Source organism: Cherax quadricarinatus, chromosome 50 (assembly GCF_038502225.1).
Source record: "Cherax quadricarinatus isolate ZL_2023a chromosome 50, ASM3850222v1, whole genome shotgun sequence".
NCBI classification, from domain to species: domain Eukaryota; kingdom Metazoa; phylum Arthropoda; class Malacostraca; order Decapoda; family Parastacidae; genus Cherax; species Cherax quadricarinatus.
Genome location: NC_091341.1, coordinates 16,283,929 through 16,298,228, shown reverse-complemented (window position 1 = coordinate 16,298,228; position 14,300 = coordinate 16,283,929). Strand labels below are relative to the sequence as shown.

At 38.6% G+C, this 14,300-nt stretch overlaps 1 protein-coding gene across 1 annotated transcript in view; it reads left to right on the top strand.

Annotated features, from left to right (window-relative positions):
• Sos (Son of sevenless) overlaps positions 1-13,975 on the top strand; it is a 177,084-nt gene extending 163,109 nt beyond the window's left edge. Inside the window, exons 26-27 of the mRNA XM_070095432.1 lie at positions 6,956-7,313; positions 8,000-13,975. Coding sequence (XP_069951533.1) covers positions 6,956-7,313; positions 8,000-8,121 — 480 coding nt within the window. The 3' untranslated portion in view covers positions 8,122-13,975. The remainder of the gene's footprint in view (positions 1-6,955; positions 7,314-7,999) is intronic.
• Positions 13,976-14,300: the final 325 nt, after the last annotated feature.

Sequence of the window (14,300 nt, the reverse complement as noted above, 5' to 3'; positions counted from 1 at the left end):
ACCCTTCCTAGGCCAACCCCTACCCCGCCTTCCTTCCACTACAGACTGATACACTCTTGAAGTCATTCTGTTTCGCTCCATTCTCTCTACATGTCCGAACCACCTCAACAACCCTTCCTCAGTCCTCTGGACAACAGTTTTGGTAATCCCGCACCTCCTCCTAACTTCCAAACTACGAATTCTCTGCATTATATTCACACCACACATTGCCCTCAGACATGACATCTCCACTGCCTCCAGCCTTCTCCTCGCTGCAACATTCATCACCCACGCTTCACACCCATATAAGAGCGTTGGTAAAACTATACTCTCATACATTCCCCTCTTTGCCTCCAAGGACAAAGTTCTTTGTCTCCACAGACTCCTAAGTGCACCACTCACTCTTTTTCCCTCATCAATTCTATGATTCACCTCATCTTTCATAGACCCATCCGCTGACACGTCCACTCCCAAATATCTGAATACGTTCACCTCCTCCATACTCTCTCCCTCCAATCTGATATTCAATCTTTCATCACCTAATCTTTTTGTTATCCTCATAACCTTACTCTTTCCTGTATTCACCTTTAATTTTCTTCTTTTGCACACCCTACCAAATTCATCCACCAATCTCTGCAGCTTCTCTTCAGAATCTCCCAAGAGCACAGTGTCATCAGCAAAGAGCAGCTGTGACAACTCCCACTTTGTGTGTGATTCTTTATCTTTTAACTCCACGCCTCTTGCCAAGACCCTCGCATTTACTTCTCTTACAACCCCATCTATAAATATATTAAACAACCACGGTGACATCACACATCCTTGTCTAAGGCCTACTTTTACTGGGAAAAAATTTCCCTCTTTCCTACATACTCTAACTTGAGCCTCACTATCCTCGTAAAAACTCTTCACTGCTTTCAGTAACCTACCTCCTACACCATACACTTGCAACATCTGCCACATTGCCCCCCTATCCACCCTGTCATACGCCTTTTCCAAATCCATAAATGCCACAAAGACCTCTTTAGCCTTATCTAAATACTGTTCACTTATATGTTTCACTGTAAACACCTGGTCCACACACCCCCTACCTTTCCTAAAGCCTCCTTGTTCATCTGCTATCCTATTCTCCGTCTTACTCTTAATTCTTTCAGTTATAACTCTACCATACACTTTACCAGGTACACTCAACAGACTTATCCCCCTATAATTTTTGCACTCTCTTTTATCCCCTTTGCCTTTATACAAAGGAACTATGCATGCTCTCTGCCAATCCCTAGGTACCTTACCCTCTTCCATACATTTATTAAATAATTGCACCAACCACTCCAAAACTATATCCCCACCTGCTTTTAACATTTCTATCTTTATCCCATCAATCCCGGCTGCCTTACCCCCTTTCATTTTACCTACTGCCTCACGAACTTCCCCCACACTCACAACTGGCTCTTCCTCACTCCTACAAGATGTTATTCCTCCTTGCCCTATACACGAAATCACAGCTTCCCTATCTTCATCAACATTTAACAATTCCTCAAAATATTCCCTCCATCTTCCCAATACCTCTAACTCTCCATTTAATAACTCTCCTCTCCTATTTTTAACTGACAAATCCATTTGTTCTCTAGGCTTTCTTAACTTGTTAATCTCACTCCAAAACTTTTTCTTATTTTCAACAAAATTTGTTGATAACATCTCACCCACTCTCTCATTTGCTCTCTTTTTACATTGCTTCACCACTCTCTTAACCTCTCTCTTTTTCTCCATATACTCTTCCCTCCTTGCATCACTTCTACTTTGTAAAAACTTCTCATATGCTAACTTTTTCTCCCTTACTACTCTCTTTACATCATCATTCCACCAATCACTCCTCTTCCCTCCTGCACCCACTTTCCTGTAACCACAAACTTCTGCTGAACACTCTAACACTACATTTTTAAACCTACCCCATACCTCTTCGACCCCATTGCCTATGCTCTCATTAGCCCATCTATCCTCCAATAGCTGTTTATATCTTACCCTAACTGCCTCCTCTTTTAGTTTATAAACCTTCACCTCTCTCTTCCCTGATGCTTCTATTCTCCTTGTATCCCATCTACCTTTTACTCTCAGTGTAGCTACAACTAGAAAGTGATCTGATATATCTGTGGCCCCTCTATAAACATGTACATCCTGAAGTCTACTCAACAGTCTTTTATCTACCAATACATAATCCAACAAACTACTGTCATTTCGCCCTACATCATATCGTGTATACTTATTTATCCTCTTTTTCTTAAAATATGTATTACCTATAACTAAACCCCTTTCTATACAAAGTTCAATCAAAGGGCTCCCATTATCATTTACACCTGGCGCCCCAAACTTACCTACCACACCCTCTCTAAAAGTTTCTCCTACTTTAGCATTCAGGTCCCCTACCACAATTACTCTCTCACTTGGTTCAAAGGCTCCTATACATTCACTTAACATCTCCCAAAATCTCTCTCTCTCCTCTGCATTCCTCTCTTCTCCAGGTGCATACACGCTTATTATGACCCACTTCTCGCATCCAACCTTTACTTTAATCCACATAATTCTTGAATTTACACATTCATATTCTCTTTTCTCCTTCCATAACTGATCATTTAACATTACTGCTACCCCTTTACATATTAATGAAACAGGTTTATTAATATGTAACTACTTACAAAGAATGTTGCAATACTACCATTCACAAGGTGACAAAGTTTAGAATTTTACTGGAACTGTACAATCTAGGTCTTGATGTTGAGGGTTGTCAGGATTGCTGTCTGCTTCATAGTTGTTCCATCATGGATGTCTGATGTTACAGGGAGGACATCTGGGTTTCTTGAAGCTGAAGCCACAAAATAACCAAGATTTTCTTCTTGGCTATCTTTTTAAATATTTCATCCAAGTGAAGTTGTTTCACATGCCTTGATCTTTCCCTGTGAAAATTTTCATATATCAAATAAAAATTCATGAGCTTTTGTTCTGTCACAAAAGAATGTTGTTCTAACCCTTTGATTAATTCACCTGACAACTCAATCAACTTGTCAGTAGCTATGGCTGTTAACAAGTTAATTGTTAGCACAGCTAACAACATTGTAAACAGTATAAGTGAGCATGTGCCACACACAGTGCCATCTGTGGCTGCTTAGTAAACTAGTCTGGCAGACAACTAGTCTAGTAATTTTATCCATATTAACCCTTTGAGGGTTTTGGTCGTACTAGTACGTCTTACGCGTAGGGGTTTGTGACGTACTAGTACTCATAAATTCTAGCGGCCTCAAATCTAGTGGGAGAAAGCTGGTAGGCCTTCATATGAAAGAATGGTTCTATGTGGTCAGTGTGCACAGTCTAAAAAAAATCCTGCAGCACACAGTGCATAATGAGAAAAAAAAAACTTTGACCATTTTTTTTTAATAAATCAGCGACTTTGCAGTGTATTTTCGTATGGTATTTATTGTTGTATTCTAGTTTTCTTGGTCTCATTTTATAGAATGGAAGACATATTACAGAAATTGAGATGATTTTGACTGGTTTTACAATGAAAGGTGCCTTGAAATTGAGCTCAAAGTAGCAGAAATGTTCGATTTTTACCAAACTTCAAAAGTAAACAAATCGCGCCAAGCGTGCAATACACGTCAACTGGTGAGTCTAATATTCTTTCACAAGTGCACCAATAATATTTATACCATTTTTTACACTAATGCAGTAGTCTGCATAACAGTAAATCTTATATTTTTTGTGAAAATAAAAATTCAAAGTGGAAAGCAAAAGAATATAAGAGGGGCCTTGAGACGTGACTAATGACTAGAGGAAATGTCATTTTAGTGCCAGGAATGTCTTTCTTGTTTATTCTGGACCCTATTCGGAAATTGGCATCTTTTGAAATTTGTGTGAAATTGGCAAAATTGCTAAATTCTGACCACTGTACTGGATAGTTGAATTTCATAAATGGGTGGTTTCTTGCACCCATTCGATAGAAAAAATGGAGTTCTAGCGAAATATTCATGTTTTTTGTCGACTAGTACAGTGAAATTGGCCGAAAATGGGACTCAAAGTGGGCAAAATCGCCGATGCGTAAACATCGCCGAGACCGCTAACTTTGCGAGAGCATAATTCCGTAAGTTTTCTATCAAATTTCAAACTTTTGGTGTCTTTATGATCGGGAAAAGATTCTCTATCTTTTCATAAGAGAAAATAATTTTTTTTTTTTTTTTAAATTTGGCCGACCCTGAGAACGAGTTTCGGAGAGGGCCTGTCGACCCTCAAAGGGTTAAAAAGTGGTGCCAGACCGTTTTATTGCCAGAAAATCGGTGTAGTACCTGGAGTTTACCTGGAGAGAGTTCCGGGGGTCAACACCCCCGCGGCCCGGTCTGTGACCAGGCCTCCTTAGGTCAGTGTCCCAGGATGCGACCCACACCAGTCGACTAACACCCAAGTACCCATTTTACTGATGGGGAACATAGACAACAGGTGGAAAGAAACACGTCCAATGTTTCTACTCTGGCTGGGAATCGAACCCAGGCCCTCACCGTGTGAAGCGAGAGCGTTAACCACCAGGCCACCAGAGCCCTGTATTACCTTTTGTGTAAATATTATTTATGGCTTCAGAAAGTAGCAATACATTCCTGAATGGTTTAGAATACAAAAGTACTGTATAAATAAAAAAGTACACAGATTTTTCTACAGAGGAGGAGAATCAGCAAGGTTCGCAGGTCAAGAAATATTGGGGGACAATTAGGAAAAACTTTTTTTTTTTTTCCTTTTGGGCCACCCCACCTCGGTGGGATACGGCCAGTGTGTTGAAAGAAAGAAAGATTTTTTTTTGGGGGGGAAGGGGGGGGTAATATGTAACTTCAGACTGGAGCATTAGTAGCCTTTCTTAATAACCAGTGTACATTTTAACATGCGACAGATACAAATCATACAACCCAGTTCACAGTATCATGATTATCAGGTATTTACTATGTCTAATGATACTCAAGGATTCGTATTACATCCCTTATGTAATATTTGTACTACAGACCTCATGTAATACAAATGCTCTCACACCTCATAATTTATTGTTCATTTTTGGTAGAAATAGCTCATTAATGCTGCACATAGAAATGCACTCAGTGGCCAATTTATTATGTATACCCTTCTAGTACTTGTTAGGGTCTGCATTTGCCCTCAAAATAGCCTGAATTCTTTATGGCATGGATTCAACAAGATGCTGGAGACATTCCTTAGAAATTCTGGTCTCTATTGACATGATAGCATTGCATAGTTATGGCAGATTTGTAAGCTGCACAATCATGCTGCTAATCTCCCATTCCACCACATCTCAAAGAGTTACTCCAAATTCTGATGCTACCATCTGCATGTCCCAGCAGAAATAGCAATTTGTCACACCAGGTGATGTTTTTTCCAATCTTCAACTGTCCAGTTTAGCTGAGCCTGTGCCCACTGTAGCCTTAGTTTCCTGTTCTTAGCTAACAGGAGTGGAACCCAGTGTGGTCTTCTGCTGCTGCTGTAGCCCATCCGCCTCAAGGTTTAATGTCTTGTGCATTAGAGATGCTCTTCAGCATACCAACATTGTAATGCTTGGTTGAGTTACTGTTGCCTTCCTGTCAGCTTGAACCAGTCTGTCCAGTCTCCTCTGACTTCTCATTAACAAGGCATTTTTGCCCACTCACTAAATGTTTTGTTTTTCACACCATTCTATATAAAATCTAGAGATGTGTGTGAAAATCCCATGACATCAGTTTCTGAGGTACTCAAACCACCCTGTCTGATACCAACAATTATTTCATGGTCAAAGTCACATAGATCACATTTCTTCCCCATTTTGATGTTTGGTCTGAACAGCAAATGAACCTCTTGACCATGTCTGCATGCTTTTAGGCTTTGAGATGCTGTCACATCTGCATTAACTAGCAGGTGTGCAGATGTACCTAATAAAGTAGCCACTGAGTGTATATTAACCTATAAAAGCCCCTAATTTTATACATGAAAACTTCATAAAAATTTTCTTTTTATCCAGTATCATCATTTCAGACATAGAGTACTGAAAGAATTTTTGGCTGTGCTTGCTATTCTTTACTACCTTATGGCTGTTCTTTATGACTCGCTAATATAATGAAGTTATAAAATATTGCAATGTATATGTTTAATAACAGTGCAATAAAGGAAAATGGCAAAACAAGGGTGCTTAGTCATCTCTCCACTGAAGTTATTTGCCAATTGTTACAGGATAAATTACTAGTCAGTTTTTGCTGATTGGTAACAATGTTTCATGCAACCTTGATGGCAGTATATTATTCAGATCTGAGCAGTAGTTTTAGATTTGCATCTCTTGCTTTGCTTTTCTTCTCACCATAATGCTTTATCTTCTTAGACCTTAAAAATGCCATACACAAATAACCCACTCATAAAAGAGAAGCTTATGACGACGTTTCAGTCCGACTTGGACCATTGACAAAGTCACAGTGTGTGACTTTGTCAATGGTCCAAGTCGGACCGAAACGTAGTCGTAAGCTTCTCTTTTATGTGCGGGTTATTTGTGTATCGTTCCAGTCACGGTATTGTGCCTTTTTTGTTATTTATTAAAAATGCCATTTTGTTCCAGGGAATTCTAAATAATTTTGTTTATGTGGTAAAGGCTCCATGGGGAAGTGGAGAAAAATTCTTCATCCATAAGCCTTGCATGTCATAAGAGGTGACTGCAATGCCAGGAGCAAGGGTCTAGTAACCCCTTCTGTATAAATTACTAAATGTAAAAAGAGGAAAAACCTTTGTTTCTTCTTTTTTAGATCACCCTGCCTCAGTGGGAGATGGCCAATGTGTGGTAAAGGCTGAAAAGCTTGCTGATGCTGAAAGAGATAAAGGAAAAGGAGGGGAAAGAGGAAGGCATGTCTTGGTCACCTAATGCAATCTGCTTATCATTTTTTACTTGTTAGTGATTAGTGGTTCATATTTATCATTTCAGGTGAAGCAGGCGCCAGATGCTCCTGAGTTACCTCCACGGGATGTTTCCCCACCCCCAATTCCACCACGCACAGCCACTCTGCCACGCATGCATTCTTCTGGAGGGCTACAACATAATCCCACACATCATCATCATGCACCAGTAGGACATTCTTTACATTCTATCAGTAATCTTCACCATCCACACACTCACCACCATTATACCCATCATCACCGGCCAACCCTTTCATCTTTATTAGCACCTCCACCACCACCTCAGCAGTATCAGTTGGACCCACCTCCACATCGTCGCACCAACTCAGTGGACTTGTCATCACCTACTCCCCTTGCTCGAAGGCACACCAATGGACCTCAAACAGGTAACATACATGTTGTATTAAATTATTCCAGATATTAACTAAATTGTGGTTACTGTTTCATTATAGCTGTTTAAATGTGCTAACAAGGAAAAAGTGGGAATCCGCAGTGATAAAGGTGTGCGAGCCTACTTGGGCTCGCACGCCTTTACCCTTCTGGGGCAGGAATAAAAGTACAAGTTTCCCTCACTTTATGCTGATTAGCTGTTGTACAGATTCATCATTTTTATTTATAACTTCATACGTGTGATAGGGTCGATGTATGTGATCAGTACAGTTTATGCAAAGTGAATTGATGATTCTTTTTATGCATAATTGTTTATAGCCTAATTGAGCTTAGTATAGCTGCCAGAGGCCTGGAACTTGTCTACAACATAACAAGGAACACTTGCAAATCCTGGTCATTGGCTGACTAGTATTTGCACGTATATAGCACCTAGTTTACACAAGTGTTGGGTTCACAGTTGTAAAATCTGTGTGCATATAAAATTATTAATTAAATCATTATTAGAAAATACTATTTTTTTTTCTATAAAATATATATTTTATGCTTAGCCCAGTCACACTGTATCCTTACATATATTTGTGATGTTAACAAGGCTTGCTTATTAAATTCCCTTCTATTTTTTGCTTGATATAAAAAAATTGCTGATATAATTGTCTTGTTAAATATAAAATTTTATTCTCAGGGCTACCAGGAAGTAGTATTAACGATACTGCGAATGACTCCAGTGACCACCCGCCCACACCCCCACCAAGGCTCTCCTACCGTCAGACATTCTCTTTTCCCTATGATCAGCACCACTCTTAGACCCAGCCCTCTTACTTAGGTTTCCTCAGCCATGTAGTAATGTTACCTGGCCACTAAGGAGCCCTTATGTATCAGCTTTGTTATGGCTGCATGATATCTTGGTATTTTTCATTGTTATTTTTATACATACGTAATTGCTTACCCATTTTACTGAACCATTTAAAAGTTACAGCAAAAACGTCTAAAATACAAAAAGAAATTAATTTACAACTGCCAAAGAAAGTTTTGCTACCTTAGAGCTCTGTGCTTTGTGCCCAGTGTTTCTATAACTGCAAGGGGAATTTCCTTTATTTCACAATCTTATATCCAATGAAATAACCTTTAGGATTTCTGTGGGGGTTTGTAACTCTCAAGCTCAGGAGTAAATCTTGCAGGATGAAAGTAGCCGCTCGTATAGATGAGGCAAGGCTGTGAATCGTGTAAAGACAATTTTGTATAACATAAATTTTATCTTTTACCTGTTACACCCATTTATGGCTTTGTTTTGAAGGAGAAACAGCAAATACCTTGATTGAAAAGCATAATTTAATTGGTATTTACAAATAGAAGGAATATATGCTGTGTGGGAGCGCACACATACGGTGGGAGACAGCCAACTTGTTGAAAAAAAAATATATATATATATATATATATATTATATTTTTTTTTTTCCCAACAAGTCGGCCGTCTCCCACCGAGGCAGGGTGACCCCAAAAAGAAAATACTTTCATCATCATTCAACACTTTCACCACACTCACACATTATCACTGCTTTTGCAGAGGTGCTCAGAATACAAGTTATATATATATATATATATATACATATATATATATATATATATATATATATATATATATATATATATATATATATATATATATATATATATATATATTATAGGTAGTAGGTTGGTAGACAGCAACCGCCCAGGGAGGTACTACCGTCCTGCCAAGTGAGTGTAAAACGAAAGCCTGTAATTGTTTTACATGATGGTAGGATTGCTGGTGTCCTTTTTTCTGTCTCATGAACATGCAAGATTTCAGGTACGTCTTGCTACTTCTACTTACACTTAGGTCACAATACACATACATGTACAAGCACATATATGCACACCCCTCTGGGTTTTCTTCTATTTTCTTTCTAGTTCTTATTCTTGTTTATTTCCTCTTATCTCCATGGGGAAGTGGAACAGAATTCTTCCTCCGTAAGCCATGCGTGTTGTAAGAGGCGACTAAAATGCCGGGAGCAAGGGGCTAGTAACCTCTTCTCCTGTATATATTACTAAATGTAAAAGGAGAAACTTTCGTTTTTCCTTTTGGGCCACCCCGCCTCGGTGGGATACGGCTGGTGTGTTGAAAGAAAGAAGAAAGATATATATATATATATATATAATAATTTTTTTTTTTTTCAACAAGTCAGCCGTCTCCCCTGAGGCAGGGTGACCCAAAAAAGAAAGAAAATCCCCAAAAAGAAAATACTTTCATCATTCAACACTTTCACCACACTCGCACATTATCACTGTTTTTGCAGAGGTGCTCAGAATACAACAGTTTAGAAGCATACACATATAAAGATACACAACATATCCCTCCAAACCCCTCCTTTAAAGTGCAGGCATTGTACTTCCCATTTCCAGGACTCAAGTCCGACTATATGAAAATAACCGGTTTCCCTGAATCCCCTCACTAAATATTACCCTGCTCACACTCCAACAGATCGTCAGGTCCCAAGTACCATTCGTCTCCATTCACTCCTATCTAACACGCTCACGGACGCTTGCTGGAAGTCCAAGCCCCTTGCCCACAAAACCTCCTTTACCCCCTCTCTCCAACCCTTTCGAGGACAACCCCTACCCCGCCTTCCTTCCCCTATAAATTTATATGCTTTCCATGTCATTCTACTTTGATCCATTCTCTCTAAATGACCAAACCACCTCAACAACCCCTCTTCTGCCCTCTGACTAATACTTTTATTAACTCCACACCTTTTCCTAATTTCCACACTCCGAATTTTCTGCATAATATTTACACCACACATTGCCCTTAAACAGGACATCTCCACTGCCTCCAACCGTCTCCTCGCTGCTGCATTTACCACCCAAGCTTCACACCCATATAAGAGTGTTGGTACTACTATACTTTCATACATTCCCTTCTTTGCCTCCATAGATAACGTTTTTTGACTCCACATATACCTCAACGCACCACTCACCTTTTTTCCCTCATCAATTCTATGATTAACCTCATCCTTCATAAATCCATCCGCCGACACGTCAACTCCCAAGTATCTGAAAACTTTCACTTCTTCCATACTCCTCCTCCCCAATTTATTATCCAATTTTTCTTTATCTAAATCATTTGACACCCTCATCACCTTACTCTTTTCTATGTTCACTTTCAACTTTCTACCTTTACACACATTCCCAAACTCATCCACTAACCTTTGCAATTTTTCTTTAGAATCTCCCATAAGCACAGTATCATCAGCAAAAAGTAACTGTGTCAATTCCCATTTTGAATTTGATTCCCCAAAATTTAATCCTCCAGATAAACCCCTCTCCTGAGCACCCTAGCATTTACTTCCTTTACAACCCCATCTATAAATATATTAAACAACCATGGTGACATTACACATCCCTGTCTAAGATTATATATATATATATATATATATATATGTACATACATACAGTGGACCCCCGTTTTACGATATTATTTCATTCCAGAAGTATGTTCAGGTGCCATTACTGAACGAATTTGTTCCCATAAGGAATATTGTGAATTAGATTAGTCCATTTCAGACCCCCAAACATACACGTACAAACGCACTTACATAAATACACTTACATAATTGGTCGCATTGGGAGCTGATCATAAAGCAGGGGTCCACTATATATATACATATATGTATATATATTTTTTTTTTCGACAAGTCGGTCGTCTCCCACCGAGGCAGGGTGACCCAAAAAAGAAAAAATCCCCAAAAAGAAAATACTTTCATCATCATTCAACACTTTCACCACACTCGCACATTATCACTGCTTTTGCAGAGGTGCTCAGAATACAACAGTTTAGAAGCATATACATATAAAGATACACAACATATCCCTCCAAACTGCCAATATCCCAAACCACTCCTTTAAAGTGCAGGCATTGTACTTCCCATTTCCAGGACTCAAGTCCAACTATATATATTATATTATATATATATACATACACGTGTGTGTCATGCTTAATAGGTAAAAACTTGCGATTTTGGCTTAAGTAGCAATGCTCTTCTTGCCGAATAAGGCAAGCGAAAATTTGTGTATGCAATAATTTCACAAAAATCATTCTGAACCTAACAAAAAAAATATATTTAGTTGGTTTAGCTAAATTACGCATGTTATAATAAGGTTAGGTATGTTTTCCGAGGTTCTTTTGGTACAAAATTATTAACTTTTACATTAACATAAATGAAAAAATATATCTTGAAACGTATAAGAAAATTTTTTAAATGAGTTCTTGCTAATTGACCATGACATATATATATTAAACACATGTATACATATAAGCACACATGCATATACGTACTTATATACACGTTCCCCCCTAAGAACTACAAGTAGTCACGCTAAAATACCATAGTAGTAGAAAATATAACCTCAACAGTGCTCGAGTGTGTTACAAGAACAGAGCTTACCTATTGGCAGTGAGAGCTATTTAACGTGGGGATTTTCTGTTGACTGTCCCTAATTCCTGTAGGCACACACCTCAACCTTCAGATCATTCATATTGACGTTGCTCTTTGCCTTGTTGCACCTATCCCACTAAACATAGATTTATCTGCAGCAGTGTATCAGCGGACAAATTCGGGTACCATGGTCTTATTTGCCATAGACATGAGGAAAAGATTGCAAGGTATAACGATGTTAACATTATCAAGAGAAGCCTTGCAACAGCCAGATGCCCAGCAATAAGGGAACCCTGTAACTATGAAGATCTGATGGCAGCCAAAAGCATCCACGTGGAATTACCTTGTAAGCCTGTATAGATGACAGGTGGTGTGGGACTAAACGTGTGTGTCCACAATGACTGGCTCTTATCTCTAATACAGTAGGGATGAAGGCAGTGCAGCTGTCAGATTCAGGGAGTCCCAAAAGTCTAGAAAATAATGAACTTGCTCATTATTACATGTTCATTCCCATAGTTTCAGACACCCTCAGCTCATCGGGAAAGAGCACATTCAAGTTCCTGAAGGAGTTAGGCAAGAATTTTGTGTGTGCATGGAGTGTATATATGTATGGATGTGTGTGTGTGTGTGTTTGGGAGGGGGGAGCATGTGTACATGCAGTGTATATATGTGTGGGGGTGGAGGGATATTTGGGTGTGTGCATATATGTAGTGTGTGTATATAATATATATATACACATATATATATATATGTATATATATAAAATACATACATGGACATGCACAACTTGTTTCAAGAGTTTTACTCTTGTGGCCTGGCATGAATGGTAGAATCAGAGAGGGTAAATATAGTCATTATAACAATTTGTGAAACATTTATTTTCTTTGTCTATAATAAAAAAGAAATCCATAATTAGTTTAAAAATTACAAATTAAAAACATTAAAATTATCACTTAGGAATCCAAGCTAAAAGTGCCTAGTATATTGAGCATTCCAACGAGCCATAGCATGTGAATTACTAGTGTATTTCAGTTACTGTATCCAGTTGCTGTTGTTATGGCAAGTGCCTGATTGGCACAGTCACAAAGTGTGCAGCTTTTTGTTTATATTTATTAGATGTTTGCTAATTCCTTGTTCTTCAATGTTCTATCACAATTTCATGCAGACTTGGGATGTATAAGAGACATTCTATACATTGGTCTAGGTGGTCTAGAGGGCCTTTATGTATTGGGACAGATTGATGTGGTCACATATGATCCAGGCTTGCATGATAATGTGTTCATAACACTTTCTTGACTTAAATTAGACTGGGTCATGTTTCATAAATGCATTTCTTGCTTTTAAAGCTATGCCTGATTTGTGATAATATAAAATAAGAGATATGTTAACTCATTAGAATATTCAGGTGGGAAATGAGTGATGCAGTTTCCCCTTGAGGAACTATACTATACATCTAGTCAGGGCAGAATGGCAGTGGGAGGCTAGGAAGGCTGGGTCCACAATCATTGTTAGGGATTATTGGTGCTCAGCCATTATAATTTCTGTATATTCAGTAAATACCTGCTCCAAGCTTGCACACTCAGTATTACACAGGTCATGAAGTACTGAAAGCAAACACAAGTGTTCAAGGCTTGTGCCTTTTTTTTTTTTATACTAATGAACAATAACAGTACTTGAATATAACTGATGCAAGACCTTTGGTTAGGTAACTGAGGTAGCAATGGAGACAAGAGATTATATCTGTGATGTGTTTGGGGGCAGACTACCGGCATGTGTGACTGACAACCTATGTGTTATTGTTACATGGGTAATTCTTCAGAATCAGTCATTTCAAAATATTTTTTACCTTTCCCAGAGGAGTCTACAACTGAAGACACCAGCTGGCTAGTCTATAAAACTGGGGCTACACTGTACTATCCTTTGTCTTGTACTGACAATATACCATTTAAGGCATTCATTCCAGGTACAGTGTGGCCTGCATTCTTTGACTTTGTAAGTCTTATATTAAGGAAATAGGCCATGCTGGTTAGGTCCTACAAAGCACAAGCCAAGGCAGGGATGCCCCCATCAAGCTAACAATTCCATGCTGTGTAAAGATTCCTATTGTATCTTGTTACAAAAGACAGCGAAATAGTTTGTAGCAAGATTGTGTACATATTTATATATTTGTTAACAATAAGTCCTATAATAACATCAAATTAGTCAGACTGCATTTTATTATCCTAAAATAAATACAGTAGATTGTTATATTACGTGGTGGTTACATTCCTGAAAATGCCATGTTAGGTAAATTCGTGTTAAACCGAAGAACTTGTGGGAAAAATAGGGTTATATACCTGGGAGCCCCCCAAAAAACCCAAACTTTTTTTTTTTTTAGACCTCCAGATCTTACAAAAATAAGTGAATATGTAATTGTAGTTCATTGTATTATGTTATTTTTACTGCTTAAGACTAATCAAAAAGAAGCGCTAAGCCACAAGGACTATACAGCGCTGCAGGGCAGGAAGGAAGCGAGGGCATCAGGTGGCAA